This window comes from Onthophagus taurus, chromosome 7 (genome assembly GCF_036711975.1).
Source record: "Onthophagus taurus isolate NC chromosome 7, IU_Otau_3.0, whole genome shotgun sequence".
In the NCBI taxonomy this organism is placed as follows: domain Eukaryota; kingdom Metazoa; phylum Arthropoda; class Insecta; order Coleoptera; family Scarabaeidae; genus Onthophagus; species Onthophagus taurus.
This window is the reverse complement of record NC_091972.1, coordinates 3,243,732-3,264,104: the sequence shown is the minus strand read 5'-3', so window position 1 is coordinate 3,264,104 and position 20,373 is coordinate 3,243,732. Positions and strand designations below refer to the sequence as shown.

General features: G+C 29.7%; 3 protein-coding genes across 8 annotated transcripts in view; 2 read left to right on the top strand and 1 right to left on the bottom strand.

Annotated features, from left to right (window-relative positions):
* Positions 1-1,586, bottom strand: part of LOC111422131 (5-oxoprolinase) — a 15,362-nt gene extending 13,776 nt beyond the window's left edge. Inside the window, exons 1-3 of one of the 2 annotated variants that reach the window (XM_023055361.2) lie at positions 1,467-1,586; positions 994-1,179; positions 205-941 (exon numbers count right to left, since the gene is read on the bottom strand). In XM_023055361.2, coding sequence (XP_022911129.2) covers positions 205-941; positions 994-1,179; positions 1,467-1,535 — 992 coding nt within the window. In that variant the 5' untranslated portion in view covers positions 1,536-1,586. The other variant, XM_023055362.2, reaches the window with a different exon arrangement.
* Positions 1-20,373, top strand: part of LOC111422130 (phospholipid-transporting ATPase ABCA3-like) — a 20,604-nt gene extending 231 nt beyond the window's left edge. The window contains exons 1-16 of one of the 3 annotated variants that reach the window (XM_071198336.1): positions 10,823-10,940; positions 10,991-11,514; positions 11,569-11,825; positions 11,901-12,141; positions 12,198-12,931; positions 12,986-13,605; positions 13,661-13,841; positions 13,892-14,117; positions 14,178-14,699; positions 14,758-15,096; positions 15,154-15,404; positions 15,465-15,584; positions 18,771-19,150; positions 19,251-19,440; positions 19,498-19,691; positions 19,748-20,373. In XM_071198336.1, the coding sequence (XP_071054437.1) occupies positions 11,010-11,514; positions 11,569-11,825; positions 11,901-12,141; positions 12,198-12,931; positions 12,986-13,605; positions 13,661-13,841; positions 13,892-14,117; positions 14,178-14,699; positions 14,758-15,096; positions 15,154-15,404; positions 15,465-15,584; positions 18,771-19,150; positions 19,251-19,440; positions 19,498-19,647 (4,716 nt within the window). In that variant the 5' untranslated portion in view covers positions 10,823-10,940; positions 10,991-11,009 and the 3' untranslated portion in view covers positions 19,648-19,691; positions 19,748-20,373. Of the gene's footprint in view, positions 1-10,822; positions 10,941-10,990; positions 11,515-11,568; positions 11,826-11,900; positions 12,142-12,197; positions 12,932-12,985; positions 13,606-13,660; positions 13,842-13,891; positions 14,118-14,177; positions 14,700-14,757; positions 15,097-15,153; positions 15,405-15,464; positions 15,585-18,770; positions 19,151-19,250; positions 19,441-19,497 lie in introns of those variants that run through there. The other 2 variants (XM_023055357.2, XM_023055356.2) reach the window with 2 other exon arrangements.
* LOC111422132 (putative uncharacterized protein DDB_G0284695) lies at positions 7,920-10,456 on the top strand. Of its 3 annotated transcripts, none has more exons than XR_002707282.2 (5): positions 7,920-9,685; positions 9,742-9,904; positions 9,954-9,989; positions 10,054-10,169; positions 10,229-10,456. XR_002707282.2 is itself a non-coding variant. In XM_071198337.1 (5 exons), the coding sequence occupies exons 1-5, from the start codon at positions 9,303-9,305 to the stop codon at positions 10,291-10,293; spliced, it is 777 nt and encodes a 258-aa protein (XP_071054438.1). In that variant the 5' UTR covers positions 7,934-9,302; the 3' UTR covers positions 10,294-10,456. The 3 variants fall into 3 exon arrangements, 2 of the variants coding, with proteins under 2 accessions (XP_071054438.1, XP_022911131.1); XM_071198337.1 differs by having other exon boundaries at positions 7,934-9,685; positions 9,954-10,003; XM_023055363.2 differs by having other exon boundaries at positions 7,941-9,685; positions 10,040-10,169.

Genomic DNA, 20,373 nt, shown 5'->3' with positions numbered 1-20,373 from the left:
ATTATTTTATATGTTTTACCAAACAATGTATTAAAATTATTACTGTGAAATTTTTATGCGTCAAATTAGAATTTTATTCTCTTCAATCCCTCGTTATCTACGTAGATAACACAATATAAAATGTAAAAGACATAGATATCCGGAGATAATTTATCAAATATTTCATGACGTGGTCTTTATTTTTGTAGTTAGTTTTAAACTTACCCAACTACGCCACCGGCAGGTCCAGATAAAATAGCCCTTGCTCCATTAAAATTACCCATTGGAGTTAATCCACCATCGCTTTGCATAAAAAGAACTCTACAGTTTTCCAAATTGTCGTTAAACCCACTTCGAAAACCGTCAACATATCTCTTTACGTGCGGAGTAAGATAAGCATCAGCACAAGCGGTGAATCCCCTAGGAACTATTCTAATCATGGGCATTACTTGATAGGATAAAGAAACATGTTTAAAACCTAATTCTTGGGATATTTCCCCTATCTTTTTTTCTTGATCGGGCACTGCGTAACTATGTGCCAAAACTACAGCGATACTGTTTATTCCTCTATTTTTCAATGCGATTAATTTATCTCTCACTTCGTTTTCGTCGATTTCTTTGGTAACGTAAAATTCTTCTCCGGTGGTCCCCCGAATAACTCGCCATTTTGAAGCTAGATTTCCAAGTTGACATTTTCCCGGTAACGTTGGGATTACGCGGCAATCAATTTCCACTACTTCTTTGTATAAAACTTCCGGTCGTTTTATTTCCAATGCAAATATACTCGGTCTTGCTTGATTTCCAATCAAAAGAAGATCTTTAAAGTAAGCGTTTGTAACTAAAGCCATCGTTTCTCCTTTTCTTTCCAATAGAGCATTGGTAGCCACTGTGGTTCCCATTCGAATCCATTCTATTAGCTTACTATTTACTTTGCCGTTTTCATCTAATGCGTTTCCGGTTTTCTAATAAAGTTTTTAATTTTATAATAAGAGTCATTTTTTAATTTTATTTTACCTCTTCTAATATCCTTCTTATGCCCTCTGTTGGCGCGTCGGCGTAATGTTGTGGATCCACTGATAACAATTTTAAGACCTCTATTTTACCGTCCGGGCATCGAGCAAACACATCCGTGAAAGTGCCCCCTCTATCGATTGCAAAACGAAATTTGGTGTTTGCCATAGTCAACTGCGATCGATAAGACTGTTGGGAAATAGCAATAATAATTTCTTTAAGTTTGTTGATACGATAACAGAAAAGATTGATAAGAATGTGTAATGTTATTTTAAAATACATACCGCACTTTTATTATACTACTACAGTTTAGAAAGAGGATTTAAAAGCGTTATGTAACTACTTGAAACGTCGACTGCGTATGACGATAATTACACAAATAAAAAATTTGAAATGACTGTTAAAGTGGCGCGATAAGAGTTTCTAATTGTACAATGGTTAAATATATTGTGGATTTCATAATTTATATTTTTTACCGTGTGCATTCGCCCTTTAATATAGGATTGATTCCATTTTAATAAATTAGTTACGTTTCGCACAAACATTTAAGTTAGAATCTTGTAAAATATTTACTATATATTTACTGATGTGGTGAACTCATCAACTCTTATCTTAAGAGTGTTTGTTACAGAGAAATTCTAAATATACAGGGTGATTCACATAAGAACCGACACAGAGCAGGGACATGTAGAGGACAATAAATTAAGATGATTTAAAGTAACTTACCTCTATACTAAGTTGTACACCTGAGGCGTTATAGGCCTTCAAAGTTGGCTCTTAAATTTTTAAAAAGTTCAATATCTTCGTAATACGTTAAGCTAGAAACACCAAATTTGGTATACGTTATGAGTGTACCAAGGGTATTAATTGCTAGCAAATTGAACTCAATTGAGGCATTTCATAGGGTTGATTAACCTTTTGTCATTTTCACAAAAAACTTAAATAACTAAAGACACGTATTTCGTAATGTTACTTAAAATAAGAGAAAATTTAGTAGTCGGCTATGAAATTGTAAGTCAAACTTGACAAATAGGTTATAAAGTTATTTGACGACAAGGTTTTCTCCATCTTTTTTCCATCACCTTTCATTCTTAAGTTATGATCGATTTTAACACCAAAAGTACCCAATTTTGACATTTTGGGGATTTTCTCTTTATCACCTGAAAATCATTACATCTAAACTAAATTTGTTTATGGATGATGTCTTCTTAGTTGACAATAAAGAACTTATTCCTAAAAAACTTTTCTCCATCACCTTTCATCCTTGAGTTATGATCAATTTTAATACCAATAGTACTCAATTTTGATATTTCGATGATTTTCTCTTTTTATCATTAGAAAATCATTATAACTAAACCAAATCTGTTTATGAGTATTGTCCTTTTAGTTCATAATATACAATTTATTTCAAATAAACTTTTCCCCATCACCTTTAATTTTTGAGTTATGATCTACTTTTAATACCAAAAGTATTAAATTTTGACATTTTGGTGATTTTTTCTTTATCACTAGAAAATCATTATAACTAAACCAAATCTGTTTATGGATGATGTCTTTTTAGTTCATAATAAACAATTTCTTTTAAAAAAGCTTATCTCCATCACAATTACTTTTTGAGTAATGATCGATTTTGATAACAAAAGTACTCAATTGTGACATTATGGGGATTTTCTCTTTATCACTAGAAAATCATTACATCTAAACAAAATCTGTTTATCAATAATATCTTTTTAGTTCATAATAAACAATTTATTCCTAAAAAATTTTTCGTCATCACCTTTAATTTTTGAGTTATGATCTATTTTAATACCAAAAGTACTCAATTTTAACATTTTGGTGATTTTTTCTTTATCACTAGAAAAACATTATACCTAAACTAAATTTGTTTATGGATGATGTATTTTTAGTTCATAATAAACAATTTATTCCTAAAAAACTTTTCTCCGTCACCTTTCATCCTTGAGTTATGATCCATTTTAATACCAAAAGTACTCAATTTTGATATTTCGATGATTTTCTCTTTTTATCATTAGAAAATCATTATAACTAAACCAAATCTGTTTATGAGTATTGTCCTTTTAGTTCATAATAAACAATTTATTTCAAATAAACTTTTCTCCATCACCTTTAATTTTTGAGTTATGATCTACTTTTAATACCAAAAGTATTAAATTTTGACATTTTGGTGATTTTTTCTTTATCACTAGAAAATCATTATAACTAAACCAAATCTGTTTATGGATGATGTCTTTTTAGATCATAATAAACAATTTCTTTTAAAAAAGCTTATCTCCATCACAATTACTTTTTGAGTAATGATCGATTTTGATAACAAAAGTACTCAATTGTGACATTATGGGGATTTTCTCTTTATCACTAGAAAATCATTACATCTAAACAAAATCTGTTTATCAATAATATCTTTTTAGTTCATAATAAACAATTTATTCCTAAAAAATTTTTCGTCATCACCTTTAATTTTTGAGTTATGATCTATTTTAATACCAAAAGTACTCAATTTTAACATTTTGGTGATTTTTTCTTTATCACTAGAAAATCATTATACCTAAACTAAATTTGTTTATGGATGATGTATTTTTAGTTCATAATAAACAATTTATTCCTAAAAACTTTTCTCCGTCACCTTTCATCCTTGAGTTATGATCCATTTTAATACCAAAAGTACTCAATTTTGACATTTCGATGATTTTCTCTTTTTATCATTAGAAAATCATTATAACTAAACCAAATCTGTTTATGAGTATTGTCCTTTTAGTTCATAATAAACAATTTATTTCAAATAAACTTTTCTCCATCACCTTTAATTTTTGAGTTATGATCTACTTTTAATACCAAAAGTATTAAATTTTGACATTTTGGTGATTTTTTCTTTATCACTAGAAAATCATTATAACTAAACCAAATCTGTTTATGGATGATGTCTTTTTAGTTCATAATAAACAATTTCTTTTAAAAAAGCTTATCTCCATCACAATTACTTTTTGAGTAATGATCGATTTTGATAACAAAAGTACTCAATTGTGACATTATGGGGATTTTCTCTTTATCACTAGAAAATCATCACATCTAAACAAAATCTGTTTATCAATAATATCTTTTTAGTTCATAATAAACAATTTATTCCTAAAAAATTTTTCGTCATCACCTTTAATTTTTGAGTTATGATCTATTTTAATACCAAAAGTACTCAATTTTAACATTTTGGTGATTTTTTCTTTATCACTAGAAAATCATTATACCTAAACTAAATTTGTTTATGGATGATGTATTTTTAGTTCATAATAAACAATTTATTCCTAAAAAACTTTTCTCCATCACCTTTCATCCTTGAGTTATGATCAATTTTAATACCAAAAGTACTCAATTTTGATATTTCGATGATTTTCTCTTTTTATCATTAAAAAATCATTATAACTAAACCAAATCTGTTTATGAGTAATGTCCTTTTAGTTCATAATAAACAATTTATTTCAAATAAACTTTTCTCCATCACCTTTAATTTTTGAGTTATGATCTATTTTAATACCAAAAGTACTCAATTTTAACATTTTGGTGATTTTTTCTTTATCACTAGAAAATCATTATACCTAAACTAAATTTGTTTATGGATGATGTATTTTTAGTTCATAATAAACAATTTATTCCTAAAAAACTTTTCTCCGTCACCTTTCATCCTTGAGTTATGATCCATTTTAATACCAAAAGTACTCAATTTTGATATTTCGATGATTTTCTCTTTTTATCATTAAAAAATCATTATAACTAAACCAAATCTGTTTATGAGTAATGTCCTTTTAGTTCATAATAAAGAATTTATTTCAAATAAACTTTTCTCCATCACCTTTAATTTTTGAGTTATGATCTATTTTAATACCAAAAGTATTAAATTTTGACATTTTGGTGATTTTTTCTTTATCACTAGAAAATCATTATAACTAAACCAAATCTGTTTATGGATGATGTCTTTTTAGTTCATAATAAACAATTTCTTTTAAAAAAGCTTATCTCCATCACAATAACTTTTTGAGTAATGATCGATTTTGATAACAAAAGTACTCAATTGTGACATTATGGGGATTTTCTCTTTATCACTAGAAAATCATTACATCTAAACAAAATCTGTTTATCAATAATATCTTTTTAGTTCATAATAAACAATTTATTCCTAAAAAATTTTTCGTCATCACCTTTAATTTTTGAGTTATGATCTATTTTAATACCAAAAGTACTCAATTTTAACATTTTGGTGATTTTTTCTTTATCATTAGAAAATCATTATACCTAAACTAAATTTGTTTATGGATGATGTATTTTTAGTTCATAATAAACAATTTATTCCTAAAAAACTTTTCTCCGTCACCTTTCATCTTTGAGTTATGATCCATTTTTATACCAAAAGTACTCAATTTTGATATTTCGATGATTTTCTCTTTTTATCATTAAAAAATCATTATAACTAAACCAAATCTGTTTATGAGTATTGTCCTTTTAGTTCATAATAAACAATTTATTTCAAATAAACTTTTCTCCATCACCTTTAATTTTTGAGTAATGATCGATTTTGATAACAAAAGTACTCAATTGTGACATTATGGGGATTTTCTCTTTATCACTAGAAAATCATTACATCTAAACAAAATCTGTTTATCAATAATATCTTTTTAGTTCATAATAAACAATTTATTCCTCAAAAATTTTTCGTCATCACCTTTAATTTTTGAGTTATGATCTACTTTTAATACCAAAAGTATTAAATTTTGACATTTTGGTGATTTTTTCTTTATCACTAGAAAATCATTATAACTAAACCAAATCTGTTTATGGATGATGTCTTTTTAGTTCATAATAAACAATTTCTTTTAAAAAAGCTTATCTCCATCACAATTACTTTTTGAGTAATGATCGATTTTGATAACAAAAGTACTCAATTGTGACATTATGGGGATTTTCTCTTTATCACTAGAAAATCATTACATCTAAACAAAATCTGTTTATCAATAATATCTTTTTAGTTCATAATAAACAATTTATTCCTAAAAAATTTTTCGTCATCACCTTTAATTTTTGAGTTATGATCTATTTTAATACCAAAAGTACTCAATTTTAACATTTTGGTGATTTTTTCTTTATCACTAGAAAAACATTATACCTAAACTAAATTTGTTTATGGATGATGTATTTTTAGTTCATAATAAACAATTTATTCCTAAAAAACTTTTCTCCGTCACCTTTCATCCTTGAGTTATGATCCATTTTAATACCAAAAGTACTCAATTTTGATATTTCGATGATTTTCTCTTTTTATCATTAGAAAATCATTATAACTAAACCAAATCTGTTTATGAGTATTGTCCTTTTAGTTCATAATAAACAATTTATTTCAAATAAACTTTTCTCCATCACCTTTAATTTTTGAGTTATGATCTACTTTTAATACCAAAAGTATTAAATTTTGACATTTTGGTGATTTTTTCTTTATCACTAGAAAATCATTATAACTAAACCAAATCTGTTTATGGATGATGTCTTTTTAGATCATAATAAACAATTTCTTTTAAAAAAGCTTATCTCCATCACAATTACTTTTTGAGTAATGATCGATTTTGATAACAAAAGTACTCAATTGTGACATTATGGGGATTTTCTCTTTATCACTAGAAAATCATTACATCTAAACAAAATCTGTTTATCAATAATATCTTTTTAGTTCATAATAAACAATTTATTCCTAAAAAATTTTTCGTCATCACCTTTAATTTTTGAGTTATGATATATTTTAATACCAAAAGTACTCAATTTTAACATTTTGGTGATTTTTTCTTTATCACTAGAAAATCATTATACCTAAACTAAATTTGTTTATGGATGATGTATTTTTAGTTCATAATAAACAATTTATTCCTAAAAAACTTTTCTCCGTCACCTTTCATCCTTGAGTTATGATCCATTTTAATACCAAAAGTACTCAATTTTGATATTTCGATGATTTTCTCTTTTTATCATTAGAAAATCATTATAACTAAACCAAATCTGTTTATGAGTATTGTCCTTTTAGTTCATAATAAACAATTTATTTCAAATAAACTTTTCTCCATCACCTTTAATTTTTGAGTTATGATCTACTTTTAATACCAAAAGTATTAAATTTTGACATTTTGGTGATTTTTTCTTTATCACTAGAAAATCATTATAACTAAACCAAATCTGTTTATGGATGATGTCTTTTTAGTTCATAATAAACAATTTCTTTTAAAAAAGCTTATCTCCATCACAATTACTTTTTGAGTAATGATCGATTTTGATAACAAAAGTACTCAATTGTGACATTATGGGGATTTTCTCTTTATCACTAGAAAATCATTACATCTAAACAAAATCTGTTTATCAATAATATCTTTTTAGTTCATAATAAACAATTTATTCCTAAAAAATTTTTCGTCATCACCTTTAATTTTTGAGTTATGATCTATTTTAATACCAAAAGTACTCAATTTTAACATTTTGGTGATTTTTTCTTTATCATTAGAAAATCATTATACCTAAACTAAATTTGTTTATGATGTATTTTTAGTTCATAATAAACAATTTATTCCTAAAAAACTTTTCTCCGTCACCTTTCATCCTTGAGTTATGATCCATTTTAATACCAAAAGTACTCAATTTTGATATTTCGATGATTTTCTCTTTTTATCATTAGAAAATCATTATAACTAAACCAAATCTGTTTATGAGTATTGTCCTTTTAGTTCATAATAAACAATTTATTTCAAATAAACTTTTCTCCATCACCTTTAATTTTTGAGTTATGATCTATTTTAATACCAAAAGTACTCAATTTTAACATTTTGGTGATTTTTTCTTTATCACTAGAAAATCATTATAACTAAACCAAATCTGTTTATGGATGATGTCTTTTTAGTTCATAATAAACAATTTATTTCAAAAAAGCTTATCTCCATCACAATTACTTTTTGAGTAATGATCGATTTTGATAACAAAAGTACTCAATTGTGACATTATGGGGATTTTCTCTTTATCACTAGAAAATCATTACATCTAAACAAAATCTGTTTATCAATAATATCTTTTTAGTTCATAATAAACAATTTATTCCTAAAAAATTTTTCGTCATCACCTTTCATTCTTGAGTTATGATCGATTTTAAAACCAGAAGTACTTAATTTTGAGATTTTGGGGATTTTCTCTTTATCACTAGAAAATTATTATGCCTAAACTAAATTTGTTTATGGATGATGTCTTTTTAGTTCATAATAAACAGTTTATTCCTCAAATTACGTACAATTTCACAGCCGACTACTGAATTTTCGATGATTTTAAGTAGCATTAACGAAATACGTGTCGTTAGTTATTTGAGTTTATTATGAAAACGACAATGTTTTTTAAAAAATAATAAGAGTAAAAAAAGTTTTAGAATTAAATTCCACGTGAAATGAGGTAATAATGCATTAAATCCACCAAGAGATAAAAAAAATCTGTCAAAATTTAGGGGACCATCACCCCTAATCAACCCTTTGGAATGCCTCAATTGGTCTCAACTTGCTACCAATTAATACCCTCGGTACACTCGTAACGTATACCAAATTTAGTTTTTCTAGCTTAATGTATTACGAAGATATTCAATGTTTTAAAAATTTAAGAGCCAACTTTGAAGGCCTATAACTCCTCAGGGGTACAACTTAGTATAGAGATAAGTTGCGTTAAATCATCTTAATTTATTGTCCTCTACATGTCCCTGTTCTGTGTCGGTTCTTATGTGAATCACCCTGTAGATCTGATTATAAATAATATTGGAAATTTTTGGGTCATTCCAACCTTTCATTTCAGTCTTCATCACAGTCTTTTTGAACTGTTCTTAAAAAATTCCTACAATTTGTAAGAGCTATTGATAAGATCTCGCAATGTTTGAAATACTTGATTAATAATTATTAATGTTTCCACTTTATTATTATCAACGAAAACACTGACTTTGAACACTTAATCTTTCATGATATGACCTCGTGTAAATTTCTATAAAAATAGGATGTATAAAAATATAATATCTTTTTTGATAAGTGGTTTAGATTTAATTGTTATTAGATAAACACGCTTTTATTTGCCCACTATTGTATAAATCCATCTAAAAATGAAACACCATAACAACCTGTTTCCGGAAGTAATTTTAAATGTCAAAGAGAATTTCTACGATTAATTAACCCCATTATCTCAACTCTATAAAACCTAGCTTTGTAGCGAAATGATATCGAGTCTATTTACTAATAAATTCTTCTATAATGTACTGGCTCACATTAATCTGTATGGTTATCGCCATAAAATATTCATTAACCGAAAATAAGTTTATGAATTCGGTCAGAAACTTAACAAATACAAATAATCATACTCGAGAAAATGATGGCATTCGAAAAAAATTGGAAAAATATATGAACGAGTGTAAAGGCGAAAATGATAAAGATTACTCTTATGAGCAAACATCTTCGTCAACTGATTTACGCGGATATAGAAGAGGTGCAGATGGAGCAACATATCCCGCTTTTTACGGAAATAATCAGAATAATATGCGCAACTTTCATAGAAAAGATAATAACAGACACGTTGATGGGTATTTATTAAATTTAAGACAAAACAATGAATGTGACAACACAGAGACAAGTTCAAAGTAAACAAATAATATATTATTTTATATTTAATGTTGTATAAAATATTATCTTCAAGCGCCAACAATGGGAGATCAAATAACCGCTTTAATGTGCAAGATAATAACAGAAATTTTTATAATAATCAAAATCGAAACAATCCCTCCAATCAAGATTATGATAGGACGAACAGAAATTTTGGCGATCAATTTCCAAGATGGAAAAGAGATTTCAACGATAAAGTATTGAACTTAAATTAATAAAATATTAATTAATTAAAACATATTCTAGTGTGTAAGCCAATGCATCTTTAGCTATTTAGAATTGGTAAGTATACAATGGTAAGTAGATATCCGCATAAAAGTAAATTTCAATAGTTGGACGAGAACAGGTCACCTTCAGAAACAGCATTCGTCCAATTTCTTCAAGAAAACACTCCAAACGATCGCGATAGAATTAAAATAGTGCGCGAAGCTAGAAGATGTTTTTCTAAATTTGTAACTACAGGTACTTTACATCTTTAATTTATTGTATTTATGATAAACGAGATTTTGCTGCGTTTATAGAGGAAGAAGATGGATGTGAGTTTTCGAGATCGCTCAATAAATGTCTGCATTGGAATTTGGAGTAAATCTCTAGATGAAATAATGATTTGGAAATGAAAAAATTATAGATATGACACGGCACTCTTAAATCTTAAACACCCATTAAAGTGTTGCTATATATGCTATTCATAGTTTATTTGTAGAATTGTGTGTTAAAACACTTTCAGTAAATGTTATTAGCATCCTTTACTTAGTGTATTTTATTCTGTTTTTAAAACATACCCATTTCGATTCATCTTTATCTCACCACGTTTAAATTTTTTGCTAGATAAATGCTTTACAAACAAAATTGTAGATAACGACTATTTATAGGCTGCTTACTTAATTCGATTTTATTTGTTACCTGACAAGAATTATAAAAACGTTAAAAAAATTGAATTCACAATAATAAAATAAATAAACATAACTACTCATAATTTTAAACGTTTGACTGTAAAATTTTCACATTGCTTTAAACTTTATATCCTTCTTATTTTGAAATATATGTTATCGCAAGTGTAATATATACTTAAGCAATCTTTACTGAACAGTCATTACTTACATAGAAATGCGTTGGTTCGTTTCAACGATCGTAAAACCATGTCAAACTTTTTATATTCAGTACAGCCAAACCCAAACTAAACCAAAACAAACCAATCAAAAATGAGAAAAACAAAGATTAATTAATTATTAGGTAGTATAACAGTACATTATTAATTCTAATTCTCACCATTATGATTTTAGGCTAACTATAGAAATAAAAATGGCACAATTATGGACAGTAATCTGGGAACATTGTAAAATAAGAAAACGCCACTATGTTCTAACATTACTAGAATTATGCATTCCGATAATAATATTTGTTTTGGTTGCATTCGGAAGAAGCCAACTCCCATCTTTCAACAAAGAATTTATTCCGGTTACTAAAAATTACATAACACCAGATTCTGAATTATCCCACATAAACATTGTCGATACAAAACTCTTCTATTCGCCAAAAACAGCGTTTACCGCTGATTTAGCAAGACAAGTACAATTAAAACTGTACATGTTCAATGAGAACATAAAAGGATTTGATAGTAAAGAAGACGTTTTGAGGTACTACAACGAAATGGGCGGTGATGGAATAACGGCTATTATTAATTTCGATGATGTCGATCAAAAAATTCCAACAACATTGAAATATGACATACAAATGTATGAAGAGGGTATCGACTGGGAAACGGAGAAATTATTTCGAAAAGATATTCGTTATTACCCCGGATATGGTAAAGCTAAAATTTATTTAAATTACATACATATTTTAATTATTTTTATTTTAGGATCATCGCATTATCTAGGGAATCAATTTTTATCTTTCCAATGGGCTTTAGATACAGCTTATATCGAAATGCTTACAAAATCCCCATTAAACATTACTATAAATTTTGAAGAATTTCCATATCCAGCACATTGGACCGATAATGGCATGAATGATATGTTTGTACACCTTCTGCCGCTTTTAACAATGTTAAGTTTTATATTTTTGTTCCCAGCTATTCTAAAGATGATTGTTGAAGAGAAATCATCAGGAATGAAGGTAACTATAACACTAATAAAACATAAAACTGGACACCAAAATTAATTATTATCAATAATATTTAATTACTTTTAGCAACTTATGAAAATTAATGGGTTAAAATCGAGTATTTATTGGTTAGGTTGGTTTCTTAATGCTTCCATTCCATGTATAATATCTGCAATTGTGGTGGCGATATTATTAACACAACGTCTTTTCAGTGCTGAATATCCTTCACTTCAGCACGCTTCCATGCCGCAACTTGCTTTGCTGATACTTTTATACTGCCTGGCAACTATTAGTTTTATATTTGCGTTCAGTATATTTTTCAAGGATGGTTAGTAACAATACTTAATTTTATGTATGCTCTTCAATTTTATTTTTTGTTAACAGCAACATTAGCAATGATCACTGGCATAACAGTATGGTTCCTAATTTATATAATATACGCCAGTACAGTTGGAAACGTAGACACATTGCCGCTTTATCTAAAATACTTCGCCTCTTTAATACCAACAATAGCATTGTATAACGGCTTTCAAGTCATATCCGTTGCAGAAATAAGAGCATCGCCTGTCGGATTTACTGAACAACCACGAGGATGCAGCGACGACATGACTATGCAAACAACTTTCATCATGTTAATAATAGATACTCTACTTTATTTAACGATTGCTATATGTTGTGAAACCGATCCTCACGGCAAATACAAAATCGCGAATTTTTGTAGAAAAGTTAAAAATAAAATTGATAAATTTAAAAAGAGTGATAATACGGGTGTTAACAACGAAGAAGAACATTTGATTGGTATCGAGGATCCAAATGATGAAGTTCTGCTCGAGATTAAAAATCTAACGAAAAAATATAACGATTTAGTAGCAGTTAATAAATTAAACATGAAGATTTATAAGGACAACTTAACGGTTATTCTCGGCCATAATGGAGCGGGTAAAACAACAACACTATCGATATTGGCGGGACTCGAGAAGGAAACAAGTGGAGAATTAACCATCGCAGAAATAGAAAATGTTAACTTAAAGGATCGACAACTGGTTTCGATTTGTCCACAAGAAAATATGCTATTCACAGAGTTAACCGTTGAGGAACATCTTGTGCTTTTCGGAAAGGTAACTAAATCTAACCACATCAAGATTTTTTTAATTTATTAAATATTTTTTTAGTTAAAAGGATTATCTGACGAAGACATAAAGCAAAACGTGAAAAATCTTTTAGAAAATAAATTAAACCTTGCAAATAAAAAAGATGATTTAGTCAAAAATCTATCAGGTGGAATGAAACGTAAATTATCCATTGGGATAGCTATTATGGGAACACCAAAAGTTGTGATATTAGATGAACCAACAGCAGGAATTGATCCGGAAGGTCGAAGGGAGATTTGGGACCTGATTTTAGAATGCAAGAAAGACAGTAATATCATACTTAGCACACATTTAATGGAAGAAGCGGAAGAACTAGCTGATCGCGTGGCAATTCTCGGAAACGGTACGTTGGAAAGATATGGCAAACCAATGGATTTGAAGCAAAAATTAGGAGTTGGTTATCGAATACAACTTTTTTATGAAGATCCAACGAAGGAAAAAGTTATAAAAACATTCGTAGAGGAAAATATCGATGCAAAAATTAATCCGGACAACAATAAACTTGTCTTAGAATTCTGTATTACACCAGAAAAGAAATGCATGATACCAAAATTCAAAGAGGTGTTAAACTCTAGGAAAGGGGAGTTGTCCATAAAGGATTATAAAATCAGCTCCGTTACATTAGAAGATGTGTTTTTAAGGTATATTAGATAAAAATTTGATTAAAAATGTACTTAATGCTCAATTTATTAAAAGGTCCTTGGAAAACCATGATAGAGAAATAAGATTAACAATAAACAGACAAGAATCAATAAACAGCCAGGGTACTCACAAAAACTTAACTTGCTTTCCCAATAATTTATGGCATAAATTCGTACTTATTGCCGAAAAAAAAATGAAAATATTACGGGCTATGCCTATACCGTGGATAACTATGGTAAATAATTCACATTTTAAATAATTCTTTAGGTTAATTTAATTTTTTAGATCGCACTTTTTTATTCTCTTTTTGCCCTATCATTTGCTATGAACGACAGTGGCCATAAACACACGGATAGAGATGGCAAAACCCTCCAATTAAACCTAGATTCTTATGGATGTACAAAAGTCTTTTATGAAATGAAAAATGATGACGCCAACCTAGAACGAATATTTGTTGATCTAATAGACTCGACCATTTCAAATTCACATAGAGTAGACGATATTTCGGAAGGTAAACAAATAAAGGATTAATTATTAATAAATATAACACTACTACTATTATTTTTTATAGCTGTTATCAGCGTTGGGGAAAATAACATCGTAAAGTATCGACAAAAATTAATAGTGGGAGCCAAAATGAATTTTGACGAATCTTCGCGAGAAATCACCGTCTTTTATGGCAGTCAACCAATTCATGGGGCTCCAATTTCCTTTAATTTACTTAGTAACGTTCTTGCAAAATATTTGGTGGGGGAAAATCATGAAATTATCGCCTCTCACACACCTTTAAGATCGGTAAAATCAACAACACGACAAACTAACGTATACGTTGCGGATTACATCATATCTTGGATGATATTACTATCAAATGCTTGCTTATTTTCTGTGATAATGTTCTCCGCATTGCCAACATTAGAGAAGAATTCATTCATAAAAACTTTATCCCGAATATATAACTTAAATTCAATATGTTATTGGTTGCATAATTACATAACAGATGTTATAATTTATTTGGTTATGATTATACCTCCAATTGCAGTTCTAGGTGTTGTATCTAAATTAGATTGGGCGCTACTTCAAATAGACGGTTACTGTGAGTATCATTACTTCGTAAAAGTATTCAATTAACTAACGCATATCTTATTTTGTAGGCTATTTAGTAATTATTCTTATTTGGTATGGAATAACTATGATTCCGCATACATATTTATCATCGTTTTACTCAAAATCTGTTTCTAATGCGATCGCTTTATTACTAATACCAAATATGTTGAGTTCAATTCCAGTGGGAGTTATTTTATCGTTACAGTCATCAGGTTCTGTTGCACCACAAATTTTCCTTTACCTTTTTGCTTTATTAGATCCCCATATTATTTTAACATATACCTTATCCATCTTCTGCGATAAAATGATCAAAAATCATAATTGGGACATGAAAACACCGTCGCAAAAAGAATACATCTGCAACGAAACACCTTTACCGTGTTGTGGTAAATTTAGAGCTAAAGATGTTTTAGCAAATATTACATTATTTCGATATCTTTTAGACCCAGATAGTGTTGAATGTGCAGAAGATAGAGCGTATATCCAATATCCAATTTATCTTATGATAAGCGTAGTATCTGCTTTGATCGTAATGTTTATAATCGTTTGGTTGGACAAAGAAAAATCATATAAAAAAAACCATGAAGAAGGTGTTACAATAGGTGCTAAAGAAGTTCAAAAACATTACAATATCAGAACATTAAGATCATTTAAGAAAACAACTGTAAAAGCGGTTGACGATTTATCATTTAGGGTAATTAAACTCTTATTGTTAGTATTACAAAAAATATTTAATTATCCTCAATTTTTTTAGGTGTCCAAAGGAGAATGTTACGGTCTTTTAGGTGTAAATGGCGCCGGAAAATCCACCTCATTCAAAATCCTAACAAACCAAGTACGACCGGATAAAGGAGAAATCTTTCGACGTCAAAATGTATGTCGTTATCTTCAAACTACAATTTATATCTGTTGTACGCTCCGAGTCTCGAGGTTAACTGTCTTTATTCTACAGCTCCCGTATTACAGGTTGTCTAACAACCACCCAACATCCCCCTTTCTAAGTATAACATTTAAACTTAAAATCTAATATAGTCTCTTAATCTTTGAGGCACTTTTATTGTACGTTCACTTCGTCTTGGTACTTCTGTTTCATTGTTAGTTTTCTCCGCGACTATTGTATCTTCGTTTGTTATATGTTTGTCATTTTCTGTTTTGGTCTCCTCCACATTTGCATGATCCTTGTCTCTGTCCTGTGTTGGTAGTGGCTGTAAATGTTTTCTGTTTCTCCGAATATCCTCCTTTTCCGTCTCTACTATGTATGATCTTGGTTCTGTTGTCGCCTCCTTCACTATTCCCTCTCTTTGCATGTTCACTATCCACACTCTTTCACCGATTTCCAAATGTGTGTTTGTTCTTACTCTGTGTTTTCGATCATATTGTTCTTTCTGTTTTTCCCTCTCGGCTTCAAATTCCTTCCTCAGTTTATTATGATTTGGTACTTTGGGATCCAATTTTGATTTAAGCGTTGGTACTTTCTCTCTTAACCTCCTGCAAAAAAGCAATTGAGCAGGAGAGAACCCACATTTTAAAGGAGTATTTCTGTAAATTAACAGCGCAAGATGCGTGTCTTTATTCTTGCGAAAAATCTTTTTCAAAATCTTTACAGCGCTTTCTGCCTGTCCATTTGCCTGCTGATATTCTGGACTGCTGGTTATACTTTTGAAACCATAATCTTTGGCGAATTGTTTAAATTCGTAACTGACAAATTGTTTTCCGTTGTTTGATCTTAATTCTATTGGAATTCCATGGTGAGACATTATATCCTTTAGCTGTTCTATGACAGTTTCGCTACGTAAATTATCTAGTTTTCGGATTTCAGGGTATTTAGAATAATAGTCCTGTACTATTAAGTAGTTCGTATTTTTGTAAGTAGCTATATCCGTCCCCAATCTTTCCCATGGTCTATGTGGCACTTTGTTCGGAACCATTGGTTCCGTTGGAGGTATCTTGTTCTTCAAGCAAATTTCGCAGGTTTCTATTTTGTCCAATATTTGTTGTCTTATTCCTGGCCACCAAATAGTTTCTTTTGCTCTCGCTAAGCATTTAATTAAACATTTTGCTCTCGCATTCTGAATCTTTGAAGTCTATTCGATAGTTTATTTAACTCTTTAGTTTTAAGTATCGCGGTTAACGGTTTATGATCCGTTACGATTTGAAATTTAGATCCTAACTTCCTTTGAGATTCTTCATCTAATTCCAGCTGCCAAAACCCTCTAGAAAAATCTAATTTTGTAAAAATAGTTGCATCTTGAAGTTTAGCCAAGGTTTCATCCACTGAAGGTAGTTGAAATACTTCCCTTTTCACGTATTTGTTAAGCTCGGTGAAATCTGAACAAATTCTCAATTTTCCATTTTTATTTTGCACTACCACCATCGGTGCACACCATTCGGTTGGTTCCTCTACCCTTTGTATGACATCATCTTTTACCATTTTATTTAGCTGTTTTTCTACTTCTTTGCGAAGTGGAATCGGTATTCGTCTCGGTACTGTTACCGCAAATGTTGTAGCATTATCTTTCAATTGAATTTTATATTTAAAGTTTTTCAGTTTTCCGATACCCGTAAATACTTCTAGATATTTGCTTTTTATTTTCTGATCGTAACCCTGTTTATTTAACTTAACAATGTTACCAATCATCAGCTCATCCTTGTGCCATTTAACGATTTTTAATTTATTTAGAGAAGGTCTACCCAATAAATTCTCATTCGTATCGGCCACGAAACATTTAATTAATTTAGTTTTATCTTTCCACTGAACAGGTAACATAACCTTACCGAAAACTTTCAGCTGACATCCGTCTTTTGAACTTCCAGGCCCCACTAACGTTGCGTTTGTAGGTTTTAGCTCATATGTTGCTCCTAATTTATTTTTATAGGTTTTATGGCTCAAAATCGTTTCGTCTGCTCCTGTATCTATCTTGAAAACAATTGGTTTATAATTTATTCTTAATTCTACTTCCGAGGGTTGATCTCTTTCGATTCTCGTTTTACTTCATATTCACTTCCCGAACTTTCTTCGTCGTCTGTACTTCTTTTTGAACACTCCGCTTTTACTTCTTTTATTTGTCTTCCTTTCTTTGTTTTACACTGCGCCGCAAAGTGTTCCGTTATTTTACATTTGTAGCATGTTTGTTTATTTGCCAGACAACATTCTCTTTTATGGCCATTTTTATCGCCACATCGAAAACATTTTTTTCTTACCGTCTCGTTTTGTTTATATCTACGTCGCTCCGACGTTCTATCGATCGATCCCTGAACTGGTTTTTGTAGTCGGTCCACCTGATATCATTTTCAGGTTGCATTATTTTTATTATTGTCTTCTCCAAGGTCAAGTGTTCATCCAATTGTAAATTTTCAGATAGTTTCTGGTCTCTTATTCCGACAACTAGTTTGTCTCTTATTAATTCGTCTTCTAAAGACCCGTATTTACAATTTTTTGCTAGAGTAGTTATTGCCCTAACGTATTCCTCGGCCGTTTCTCCTTCTTTTTGTTTACGCAAATTAAATTTTGCCCTCGCATAAATCACGTTATGCGTCTTTATAAATTTTTCATTTAAAAACTCTTTTATTTTTGCGTAGGTATTAAAACTTTCTTCTTTTTTAAATTGTGTTTCCAGAAATTTCGTTATTTCCGGTCCGATGTGCAAACACAGTGAATTAATTTGGGTTCTTTCATCTGTCACGTCCAACTTATTTGCTAACCTGTACCTTTCGTAATGAGTAATCCATGACTGCCACTCTTCTTTTACGAACGAAAATTTCTCCGGTGCTGGTATTTGCGTTGCTACCATCGTCGGCTCTTTTCTAGTTTGCTTTTGTAGGTTTATAACCAAATTTTGCAGGTCCTGAATTTGTTGAGCTAGGTCTTCAACGTTTGCCATTGTTTATTATTGAATTTCATCGCGTTCCCTCGCTTTTCTACTTTTCAGTATAACCCCACTTCTGACACCATGTTGTACGCTCCGAGTCTCGAGGTTAACTGTCTTTATTCTACAGCTCCCGTATTACAGGTTGTCTAACAACCACCCAACAATATCTAACCCCATCAAATCTTTTTTAGTCATTAATTGGATATTGTCCTCAAGAACACGCTTTATTAAACTTTTTCACTGGAAGAGAATTACTAAAATACTTTGGAAAACTAAGGAATCCATCCATACACGAAGATGAAATAGATGACTTGCTTAATAAATGCGGTTTAAATGAATACAGTAATAAACCCTGCGGTACTTACAGTGGAGGCAACAAAAGAAAATTAAATACTTGTATAGCGCTGATAGGACATCCAGATATTATTACTCTAGATGAGCCGACAACGGGAGTTGACCCCCAAAATAGAAGAAAAATAAAAGAACTCATAAATGAAACTAAACTTAATAAAAAGTCGGCAATAATTTTTACATCTCATAGTATGGATGAATGCGAATTACTCTGTGATAAGTAATAATTCTTTCAACTAAATCTAGAACTAACACTAGTGATAGTGTTAGTTTTAGTTCTATGTCTATAATAGACATAACATTTATTTTATTAATTTTAGACTATCAATAATGAAAGCGGGAAAACTTGAAACTGATGCAAATCTTTCAGTGCCTGAGTTAAAAGAAAAATACAACATCGGTCATATAATCCAGATGAAAGTAAAATCACCTCAACAAATCGATACAATATTAGAGGCTTTACGTGAATCGTTTAATAATGTTATTATAGAAAAAATTGCAGCTAGAAATGTAAAGTCTATGGATTTATTTAAAATGTATTTCCTATCGGTATTTATTTTTTTTTAGAATTTATTAACCGTTTCAATTAAGAATTCTAACTGGGGTTCAATCATATCAGGAATGGAAAGCATGAAAACACATCGAAATGAAATTGTTGATTACATGGTGAAAGAATCAAGCTTGGAGGAGGTTTTCTTGAAAGTTGCTAAAGGATGAAACTATTTTATGATTTATCATAAAATGGATGTAATCTCAACTTTGTAAGCTGAAATCCTACAAGCAGGATAATAATTCACTCAGGCTTTGTGGCCCACAGATTCCGGTCCAAGAGGATAAAAAAGAAGTGATCTACGATGATATTTTTATTTTGTACGTTGTAGCCCGTTTTTTGAGGTAAAGTAAAACCTCGACTTACGCGACCTCGTCGTTGGGCAACTCTTGGGACTAGGACAAAAACCAACAGTACTACTATAACACAATATCTTAACTACAGGGTATTACTGCAATACGAATTTTTAATTTTCAAGTAAATGCGAGCAAGAAAATACTGCGTCGTAAGAATAATTGCAAAAAAAGAATTAATTTATTAGGCCCTTTTGGTCGGAATTCCCCCATAAGTAATACTTTATAAGTACTTAATTGTTTTTGCTAATATGTGTAAGTGAAAAGCTGTGATGGTGACTATGATGTAATGTAAGGTTCGAGATAATATTTTTAAATTTGGTGTTAATAGTCTTAATTTTGTAAAAACTAGTAAAAATAATTTTCAACTAATTAAATTAAACTTAATTTAAGTTACTTAATAAACATAAGAACTAATAATTTAATCACATTTAAAGATATTATTTTTCAAGTTTTACGTTTAATTATAATCAACTACCATAATATTAACTTAATATAAGTGAATATGTAAAGACGAATTAAAAAAATGTACCTAAATTA

What these genes read in the sequence shown, in the direction of transcription:
- LOC111422132 (XM_071198337.1), top strand. Translation starts at nt 9,303, where the DNA reads ATGTACTGGCTCACATTAATCTGTATGGTTATCGCCATAAAATATTCA. An exon ending in AACACAGAGACAAGTTCAAA is followed by an intron (nt 9,686 to 9,741) that starts GTAAACAAATAA and finishes ATTATCTTCAAG; the next exon opens with CGCCAACAATGGGAGATCAA. An exon ending in AAAGAGATTTCAACGATAAA is followed by an intron (nt 9,905 to 9,953) that starts GTATTGAACTTA and finishes AACATATTCTAG; the next exon opens with TGTGTAAGCCAATGCATCTT.